This window comes from Cynara cardunculus, assembly GCF_001531365.2.
Source record: "Cynara cardunculus var. scolymus isolate 2C chromosome LG 11, CcrdV1, whole genome shotgun sequence".
Lineage (NCBI taxonomy): Eukaryota > Viridiplantae > Streptophyta > Magnoliopsida > Asterales > Asteraceae > Cynara > Cynara cardunculus.
Genome location: NC_037538.1, coordinates 17338331 through 17349611, shown reverse-complemented (window position 1 = coordinate 17349611; position 11281 = coordinate 17338331). Strand labels below are relative to the sequence as shown.

Here is an 11281-nt window from a genome sequence, read left to right as displayed (position 1 = left end):
GTTTTTGAACAAATATAATATATTTTTTAAAAGATAATGTTTTTTGGTAAAAAATGAACAATTTTTATTTTCCTTTTTTTAAAACACATATTTTTTTAAAAATATTAGCGAGATAAGTTATGTTCTACTAGTTTTATTGGTATTGGTATATTAATGAATAATTTATAATTTTTTTTAATTCATTTAATACATTTATTAAATAACATGTAAAATATCTAAATATTAAAATTAAAAATACAATGTTTAATAAGAACTAGTAGATGCTATAATAAAATAAATTTGAAAGTACAATGATGCAGTAAGAAAGTCACATCACTATAGTACATGTGGACAACCTACATGGACAATGAGGTGGCATGGAAACCTAGTATAATGGGTAAATTTAAATCAAAATGTTACCCAATGCTATAATGAGTAAATTTTTCGAAGTACAATGTCCTAATAAAAAATAGTTTGAAAGTACATTGTTGTAATAAGAAAAACTGAAAGTACAATACTATAATAAAAAAATTATGAAAGTAGATTGCTATTTTGTACATTTTGCCCAATTATATTTTAGATTTTTTATATTTAAAATGAGATGTTTATCTTATATTTGATTATGTCTATTTGCAGTTAGTTACACGAATTCATATATGTAGCTTTAGTAAGTTGTACTTACGCACAATGTACTTGCAATATTGAGTTTTAAATAATATGCATTAATAAAAAGTACGTTACGCATAAAAAAATGGTTTTTAAGAGTTTTTGTCAAATGTTTTATAACATAGTATAGATTATTTTTTTAAATTTAATTTAAGTTTAATAATGAAATAATTTATTTTTGGTTAATATTATAAAATTTATAAAAATAATAATTAAGTATTCTGTTAGAATTCAGTAATTATTCTAATTATATTTTAGATTTTTTTTATTTAAAATGAGATGTTTATATTGTATTTGATTACGGCCTCTTTACCATTCTGTATAAATAGGCTATTCTATTTGTACAGATTATATTGTATTTGATTTTGTCTATCTGCAGTTAGTTACACGAATTCAGATATGTAGCTTTAGTAAGTTGTACTTACGCACAATGTACTTGCAATCTTAAGTTTTAATTAATATGCATTAATAAACAGTACTTTACGTATAAAAAGTTGGTTTTAAGAGTTTTTGTCAAATGTTTTATAATATAGTATAGATTATTTTAATATTATAATTTAATTTAAGTTTAATAATGAAATAATTTATTTTTGGTTTAATATTATAAAATTTATAAAGATAATAATTAAGTATTCTGTTAGAATTCAATGATTATCCTAATTATATTTTAGATTTTTTTATTTAAAATGAGATGTTTATCTTGTATTTGATTATGTTTATCTGCAGTTAGTTACACGAATTCAGATATGTAGCTTTAGTAAGTTGTACTTACGCACAATCTACTTGCAATCTTGAGTTTTAAGTAATATGCATTAATAAACAGTACTTTACGCATTAAAAATGGTTTTTAAGAGTTTTTGTCAAATGTTTTATAATATAGTATAGATATATAGGTGGTGGTTCAAACAAGAATCTTTGTGATTTACGAGAACAACCCAATAACCTTAAACTTTTTTAATTGATAAATTAACTTATATTAAATATAAATTAATTAATAAGGACAATAATGTAATTAAGTAATTTTTATTTTATTTTAATTAATTATAATTATCCCTTTTTTTCTGCAAGTTCGTTTCCACTCTCTTCTCTTCCCTTGTGATAATTGTGTGATTGTGTAACCATAACCTATCGAAACCATGATCAATCGAGTGTAACCATATCCTATCGAAACCATGAATAATTGTTGTGATAAATGTGTGATTGTCTAACCCTAACCGATCGAAACAATTATCAAATTGAGTGCCCAAGTGATGTTGTAATGGTGATATCACATGATTATCACACACATATCACACCAAATCGTTTAGTGGATTTCGTCCATAATCGTTGTGATAAATGTGTGATTGTCTAATCATAACCTATCGAAACCATGAGTAATCGTTATGATAAATGTGTGATTGTCTAACCCTTACCGATCGAAACCATGATCAAATTGAGTGTGTTATTATGATAGTGATATCACATGATTATCACACCAAATCGGTAGTTGATTTCCTAAGTTAACCCTAGCCGAGCGGAATCCTTGTGATAATTGTGTGATAATCACATGATTATCACACCCATATCACACCCAAATCGTGTTGAAATAAGTGATAATCATAATAACCCATTATGTTATCCAGATCATTGGGTTTACTGTGATCGTGATTTTAAGATTTTATAATTTTAAATTCTAATATTATCCTTTTGTCTCACAAATTTTTTTGAATTGTTTAATTTCATTTTTAATTTAAAAATCTTTTAATTTTTATTGTTATCACAATATGAGATTAATAAGTTGTTCTCGCGTTTTCGCAAATCATAAGGGCCCATTCAAGGAAGAACTAGTTAGTTTGTGGTAACTATGAGATCTAATCTCAACCACAAATCAATTATAAATTAGGAAATTTATAATTTTGGTAATTTTGAATTAAAATTTTAATGCAAAGACATTTTAGGTATTTTCTCTCCTCTCTCCTCTCTTCTCTCTTCTCTCTCCGTCCTCCGGCCACCGTCCTCCGGTGATACCACTGTGATACCTAAAAGTATTGACTTTGTTAAACAAAAGACATAGTGTGATACCCAAGCATATATAAGATGCATTGTAATAACACTGTGTTACATCTCCGATCGACCACACAAATGATCTCAGTGTGATACCCAAGCATATGTATGATGCATTGTGATACCATTGTGGTATCACCGGAGGACGGCGGCCGGAGGACGGGGGATGGAGAGATAAGAGAAAAGAGTTTTAAAATACCTAAAATGTCCTTACATTAAAATTTTAATTCAAAATTATCAAAATTATAAATTTTCTAATTTATCTATTGATTTGTGGTTGAGATTGGATCTCACAGTTACTACAAACTAATTAGTAATTATGTTCATTTTTTTGTAATTATGAGAGGTTGATTAATCATTTTTTATTGTGGATGATGTTAATCATAGATATTATTATCTTCATTATTTTAATTTTAGAGAAATATATTAAATAGTTTCATTCAAATTTCATTAAGTATTATATGAAACAATTTCATAACCATATATGAAACAACTTAATCAAAAAAAGTATTATATGAAACAATTTCACAAGATTAAACAATTTCATGAAAAAATTTCATAAGATTAAACAGATTTAGCATCACATGTGATAGTCTTGATGAATTATAGTATCATATCAACAACACCCTTATCACATGTGATAATACTTGTGAGGGAGCTTAGTGGTGTAAGGGCGACTTGGCCCGCAACCAAGATCGCATCGAAAATCATCTGCGTCTCTGATTTAGTATCACATGTGATCGTCTATAGTAAAAACGTGTTCTCGCGTTCTCGTTTGAACCTTTCCATATATATATATATGTATATATAGACTTGGGATCATGTGAGACCAATAGTTTTTCGTGAGACCCATAAGACTAATTTTCAATCATTGGATTAGATCTAAAATCTGAACATTCATAATCACAAAATTGTCACCGTACAACTTTAGACCATTAGATCATTAGCTTATAAAGTTGATCAATGAACATAAATTGGTCTTATGGGTCTCACGAAAAACCTTTGATCTCACGTGAATCAACTCTCTCTCTCTCTCTCTCTCTATATATATATATATATAGAGAGAGAGAGAGAGAGACACGTTCAAATGAAAACCGTGCAATTCTTAAAAACCGTGTAAACTAATTTCGACCAATAAGAAAATTTCATTTTTTTCTAATTAAATTTAATTATTAAAGGTATATTGGTCATTTGTATTGTTTTTTATTAAATATGGAAGTTATTAATAAATCTTAATTAAGGTAACATAATAAAGGAAATTTTATAAATGATAACATTTAAATATTTAATTAAATTATAATATTAAAAATTGGATTTATTTATATTGTGTCTCGGTTTATTATTGTCAAGATTCATGAAAATCGAAGATCTTAGATTAATAAATCCATGAAATCAGTAATAGAATCAAAAAAAATATTCATGAAACTGGTTTCGTACATGATGACATTGGTATATGGAGTAAGTGAAAATGATTATGAAATGGATGCATGATGAAAAGGGTACATCATGGCTTCTAAGAAAATTTTGTGTAATTAGTGAAAAATGAAACCATTTCATTATCAATAGTGTGAAATGACAAATGACTCATCAAACCATGCTAACCGATGTAATGGGTGATTGAAGAAAGTGAAACCATTTCATGGTTTCTAAGAAATTTTTGTGTAATTAGTGAACAATGAAACCATTTCATTTGATGAAACTGTAAAACCATTTCGTTCATTAAATGTAGTAGTAAATTATTATTATTATTATTATTATTATTATTATTATTATTATTATTATTATTCAAAAGGTTTCATTATGTTAAATTGATTATAGTGTGTTTTATTTTTATTGTTGATCTATTTTAATGATGGATATAATTTTATTTATAATATTTGAACATAAAATTAATATATTATTTTACAAATGATTTTGTTTCATTAATATTACGATATACATGATATGGTTGCCATTAATATTACCACTACCAAAGTTACCATTTTGCCCTTATAAAGATTATAAAATAAATTTTTATTTATTTATTTATTTTAATTTCCTAATATAACCTAAACTAATTTTGACCATTGATCAAGAAAATAGATAGATGAGATTGGTTTACATGGTTTACTTGAGGGCAGTTTTCATTTAATCGCTCTTCTCTCTCTCTCTATATATATGTATTAAGAAATGAAAATTTAAGATGAAAAGCCTGATCCAGACTATATTCACATATGAATACCATGTCGTATCCTCATTAGATGTTCGATATATATGATTATTAATTTTTACAACACAATCGTCAAATAAATAAACAAATGTCTTCTCAAGTAATTAAGTAACTTCCATCCTACATGAACAACTTAATTTGTAACACTTGAACACATCTTCACATCACATGTATATATAAACCAAATCAAACTTATCCACAATTTCCACTTTGGAATAGGGTTAGGGATAGAGGGATTATTTCAAACCAAAACTCCACGAGTAATCCTTGGACGACCAACAAGAAGTTGTAACACGAAACCATTTGCTACAACTCCCGCTCGTGTTCGTCGTCCACGACTATTTCTTGATGTATCGCACCACTAGTCAAATTGAGAGCTCGGCGAAGCTTTCTAGGGTCAAACACTTCCGCCTCAACCGAAAACACCGAACTGACGGGCCGATGATCAGACATTCGCAACTCCGCTCTACGATAACAAACTTGTTTTATTCCTTTTCCCAGCCATAAAATACGATCACACCTGCATTTCACCACTTGATACATTAACATCAAGTTCTTCACGTTGACTTTGAGGTCAAACCAATACGGATTTCTAAAAGTCAAAACATACCATGCAGGTGTTCTTCCTTTCTCCCCTTCTTTTGGATTTTCACCTACATATCGATCCGAATTGATTTCGTACTTGTAAGTCGGTGGGAAGTCGATAACGCCTTCCTTCCAACCCTCGAAGATACGCCCTTTTCTGAGTTCGTTGCGTAACTACATGAGTAAAAACAATCAATAAGTTTACTAAAAACATCCAAGAAACTTAAACAAAACCAATCCACACTTACTGGTCCATACACTAGGGGGCTAGGGGCAGTTTACCAAACTCTTATTGGGTAAGAGTTTATCGGGTGTCACTTACCTTATCTGTGAGTATGACAAGGATGGAGAATCTTACTTAGTAAAAGGCATAACAAGGACTATGAATCTTACTCGCTCGGTAAGTGAAGGAGAAGACTCAGTATTTGATCCTTAAAACACGTTGTATGTTAAGAAAGCTTTATACTTATAGATCTTATTTACCTGATCGTAATAGAGTAGTTTGTCCCACTGCTTCATCGCAACGAGCTTTCTAACGTCTGCGTCCGCTATATTGATGCGGTAATTCAAATCGCCGAACCAGAATATCCGACTGTTTGACAAGAACAAAACCTCATGAATTATAGCCAACGGTATATATGATATTGCACGAAAGAGGTGATTAAATAACTTACTCATGAGAGGGAATTGTTTGAGGTTGATCGGGGTCTAAAACTGACGAGAAGTGAGTACGTCTTAAGACCTCGACCACATCAGAGTTGCGTCTCTCGTCATCACGGTCCTTGTGTCCCGACGTCAAATGAGAACAAACGAAACATAATCGCGTTTGATGAAGAGACATGCTAACGGAAATCGATCCCTGAAACAAAAATCATCGATTAGTAGGGTCTAAGGTGGGTGGATAAAAACGTTCGCATGTCCCTTTTCAGTACACCAATCACATGAAGCCACATCTTCCGTTTATTAAATAGGAAGAATAGAAAGATTAATTAAATAAATTTATAATTAATAATTAGATCGATGATGTGGCGTCACATGATTGATAGAAGAAGGAGGTGACAAGTAATTTATGACAACGAATGCAGAAATGTCATTTACCTTATTGCCTATATAGCCCATAATCCCGGTACCAACGGTCGATACTTTTACGTTGTTTATATGTCGTCTCAATCTTTTACGAACCCAAATCGAAATGTATATCCCCACCATCTGCTTACTCACGATTCGCACGAACCTAATACATAACAAGTTGTCAATATGGTTCGATTCAATTCAAGGTCTCAAATAACCATAAACCGAGCCGTTCTATACACCATAGAAACATACCTACACGATTTTCCGCCATTTTGCGAAGATGCATTCTCGTGTTCGACATCATCTTCTTCCGGTACTTGTTCGGATACATCATAAAGAGAACGAACATCGTTCGTCCGTTCTGGTTGCACCGGTGTCCATGGCAAACCCAAGTCGCCCAAGCTATGGCGTGCCCTCCTCAACCCACCAAGATCGCCCACACGACTCCCATGGGGGCCAAAATCCACTGGATTTGTGAACCAATCATTACGAACTCGATCTGAGTTACTTAACACCCTACGTAAGTATTTCCCACCGGAAAGACAGACGTCGTGTTTTTTGTCCAGTGGGTATTCCGGCCAATCTAGATCGTCGAATCTCTTTATTCCGGCCATCGGATTCATCTCTTTGATTTTGGAATCGGTAATGATGTCTGCATGGGGAGAGGTTGGTACGGTGTAGCTTTTGCGAAGGGTTGCAGGTTCCAGAGATTTGTTTAAAGATTTCCGAATGATCGTCTCCCATTTCGATACATGAGTTCGGGTCTCGGCTCCGAGTACGTTTCCGGCGTTCAAAGGGACGACTTCCTGGAATCTGTTCATAGATATCAATTAACATGTTATTTTTCTTTTTAAATATTTATTTTCAAAGATGATTATAAGTTGATTTTATGAAATTTGAATACAAACATATTATCTATACTATTTTTCGTTTTAAAAATAATTTTTTATATATGAAGTATTGTTTATCGATGTATATTACTTAAAATTCAAAATAACAAGTAAATTATGCGTAAGTACAACTTATTAAAGCTTCATTTTTGAATTCGTGTAACTAATTATAGATAAACATAATCAAATACATGATAAACATCTCATTTTGAATATAAAAAATCTAAAATATAATTAGGATAATCATTGGTTATAACAAAATATTTAACTATTATCTTTATAAAAATTATATTATTAAATGATAAATAAATTACTTCGTTATTAAACCTAAATTAAATTATAATAAAAATTTGAATTAAAGAAATTACAAAAACAAGAACTTTTAAATAGTCAATTTGATACTAATATGGATATATTTTTTTCAAAATTTTATGATATTTTCAAATTTATATTTTATTCAAAAATAAAAACATTATCATTTTCTCAAAACCACCTATAACCATATTATAAAATCAGACAGAGACAAAATAAACGAAACATTAAAATCAAGATGTGTCTCGTTGCATTGCACGAGTATCCTTCTGGTATAACTTTAATAAATTTTGCATTAGTAAGCAAAACCAAGTGATTATTAACTTGTTTCAAAGAGTTTTTAGCTATTGATTTATATCTGAGTAATAGAGCATCGAAAAAAAGATCATATTAACTCGAAACTTTCGGGTAAATCAAATTACTGTGATTTTCGTAAGAAAAACTACTACAATTTTCTTGAAACATAACGGTATTTCATATACATACGAAGGTCTAATAAATGAATACCAAATACTGTGACGTATTTACAAGTAGAATTAGTAGTTACCCGAGTATATATATGTCGGTGGCTTCGTGCATACAAAGCCACTCATCGATATCTAGATCCTCATTCGGGAGTTTTCCCGCAACATTCCAAGTCCCTACCGTTACCCTACAAGACACACGCGTTATGATATTCAAAAGATGTGATTATGAGGGAGGATGCAACAAACAAATAGTTCATAACCCTGAGAGTCGTTCAACTCGTAAAATTTTGGGTTTGCTCCTCATTACTTGTTAATTCAAGTCCCCTAGTGCGTTTGGTATGCAGACGAGACTAGATAGCGTTGTTTGTTTACCTTTTAATAGTTTAATTAAGAGGCAGTCTCTGAATCGTTAAGAAGTGAATCTTGTTTGACAAAAAAAAAATCTRYCTCTTAATGGTTCAAAAATCATCTGAATGATTTTGGATCTTGGGCCTCTTTTAACCATTCAGCACCATAATTTATTGTAAACAATTACTAGACAATTATATTTCATTTTATACTATATTATGAGAGTCTCTTAATCATTCTGACCACTTAATCATTCAGCAACTACCAAACAACCCCTAAGGTAGGTGGATGAAAGAATTGTGCAAAGCTTTACTGATTTTTAATTTTTTGTTTCACCTATTTTGGTGGGACATAAATATGCATTTTTGTTCCACTCAGTCATGTCCAGTCCCGATCTATATCATACAAAACATGCGATAATGAACTTTTGTTTTGTCAAGTTCTATGTATCAAATGCACATCGTTAATTTGCCAGCGTAATAATATTAACTTCAGGATTTCGTAATATTAGTTGAGATGCGTGCAAACTGGCTGCCAAAACAAACGATTCATATTTAGAGCCAAACCTCACATCTTTCGTTTTAATATAATGAACACGCATCGTCTCTGATTTCCCTCTCTTGTGCTTCGCAACTGCTCTCGCGGGTGCTCCTAGAATCATACAACCATCAAAACCTTAGAATTAGATGATAATATCAATCGGTGAATACATAAACTTAACTTGAAATTCCAAAGTTTAAAACGATTTGATTAAACGAAACATATATGACACTACAACAAAATTGGGTTTATAGGACATCTCCAATCTCTAAACGTCCCAATAAACCGCTTTATAAGACTTAATTTATAGGACCAAAATATAAAGCGTTTTATCTAAAGGTGTTGTAATAAGTTTATATGATGCTTTTGTGCGTCTTAACAAGTTTTTGAGGACATTTTTAATACAAAGTGTCGCATTAGCAACTTTATAAGACATTTTTTAGAAAGTGTCCTATAAACTCAATTTTTTATAGGACATTTGTTTTTATAAGACAATTTTTCAAATAGTATTCTATAAAGTTGCTAATGGAACGCATTTAATATAATGGTCATGGGTTATTTGGCTATATGAGCTCTTCATGAGCCCTGCTTTTTTTTTTCAAATTCATGACCTTCTGACAGCTATTTTTGCATTCTTGTGCATGAAAGTGGATTATACTGACCCGTTTTGTTAAACAAGGGTCGTGGATTAAAAAAAAACGATACAAGGTCATTTAACCAAATGACGTGATAGTTACCATATGAGATTTGGCTCAAGCGTGCGGACATGTTGCTCTGCATTCGACAAGCACGCTGCTCGTTAAAATCCATTCGTTCGTCTTTAAGACAACAAAACGCAAAAGGTTTAAAACAAACATGATAACGAATAATTGAACATGTCAAAAACCGAAGCTTTTCAAACAACATATATACATACCATCGGTTTCGCTTTCAGTCTCTGTATCGATCTCATCTTCACTATAATCATTATTCTTTGGCTGAATATTCAACCATTTCTTCATCACCATCGAAGGCCAAAACGACTACAGAAACAAGAAACACGAAACACGATCCCCAATCTAAAAAAAACCGAAAAATCTTCAAGAAAAGTAGTAAAGATTGACGGAAATGTACCTCGGAGCGTTTCCCTCTTCGGATTTTCATTCTTTCGAAAGGGTAAAAATGGAAAAAGATGTGAACTTTGATTTGTTACACAAGTTTTTGAAGTTGAAGCTTCTTTATGAAGTCGTGGTTTCCAGAAGCCATTTTATAAAAGAGAGTGGTTTGTGGTCCATTGGCACAGATAGAAAGAAGCTCACAAAACTCAACTTGCAAGAATCAAATTTGGACCAGACTACTTATAACACTTAGTCTTCAAGTAATTACAATAAAAAAAATCTTGTCGAATAACGACACAAAAACCATCGAAAAAGTCGAAGATATCGCTTTCGAACGCAACTTTCCGAGTGCCCGTATGAACCGTATATCGACATTTATTTAATAGCATTGATGGGTTTGTTTTATTTGCGGAAAACCACAAACTCGTCTGTAGGGCTGTAAACGAACCGAACGAACACGAACGGAGGCTTGTTCATGTTTGTTCGTTTAACTTAACCGAACAAGCGAACGAACACGAACGGTAAACGAACGAAAATCTTTGTGTTCGTGTTCGTTCGTTTAGAAATAAGGTGTGTTCGTGTTCGTTCGTTTAGAAATAAGGTGTGTTCGTGTTCGTTTATGTTCGTTCGTTAACATGCTAAACGAACGTAAACGAACGAACTTAAACGAACGGGCTAAACGAACAAAAATAAATATGATTTGAATTCAAAGTAAATAAATAAAAGATAATATATTAAACTTAATATATAAACGAACATAAACGAACGAATATAAATGAACATAAACGAACGGTAAATGAATGAATGTTCACGAACATAAATGAACGAACGAGGCTCTTGTTCATGTTCGTTCGTTTAACTAAACGAACAAAAAAAATTGTTCATGTTCGTACATTTATTAAATAAACGAACATAAACGAACTTCCCGCCGAACGGTTCGCTGAACGTTCGGTTCGGTTACAGCCCTACTCGTCTGATTATTGACTATGTAAACATAGATTAACGTAACACAAGTAGCAACTTAGAATCAAATAAACATGTTTCATAAGATCAACATAAACTTTAACACAC

General features: G+C 31.2%; 1 protein-coding gene across 1 annotated transcript; it reads right to left on the bottom strand.

The window, feature by feature from the left end:
* Positions 1–4940: 4940 nt before the first annotated feature.
* Positions 4941–10256, bottom strand: LOC112521850 (type I inositol polyphosphate 5-phosphatase 2-like). The gene is made up of 11 exons (XM_025130842.1): positions 10227–10256; positions 10030–10135; positions 9851–9946; positions 9140–9221; positions 8306–8410; positions 6809–7369; positions 6581–6716; positions 6157–6341; positions 5966–6074; positions 5508–5656; positions 4941–5417 (listed from the first exon to the last, which is right to left on the bottom strand). The coding sequence occupies exons 1-11, from the start codon at positions 10254–10256 to the stop codon at positions 5204–5206; spliced, it is 1773 nt and encodes a 590-aa protein (XP_024986610.1). The 3' UTR covers positions 4941–5203.
* Between the last annotated feature and the right edge of the window lie 1025 nt (positions 10257–11281).

Coding starts and splice junctions, on each gene's coding strand:
- LOC112521850 (XM_025130842.1), bottom strand. CDS start 10,256: ATGAAAATCCGAAGAGGGAAACGCTCCGAG. Junction 10,136..10,226: donor GAAGAGGGAAACGCTCCGAG/GTACATTTCCGT, acceptor TTGTTTCTGTAG/TCGTTTTGGCCTTCGATGGT. Junction 6,075..6,156: donor CAAACAATTCCCTCTCATGA/GTAAGTTATTTA, acceptor CTTGTCAAACAG/TCGGATATTCTGGTTCGGCG.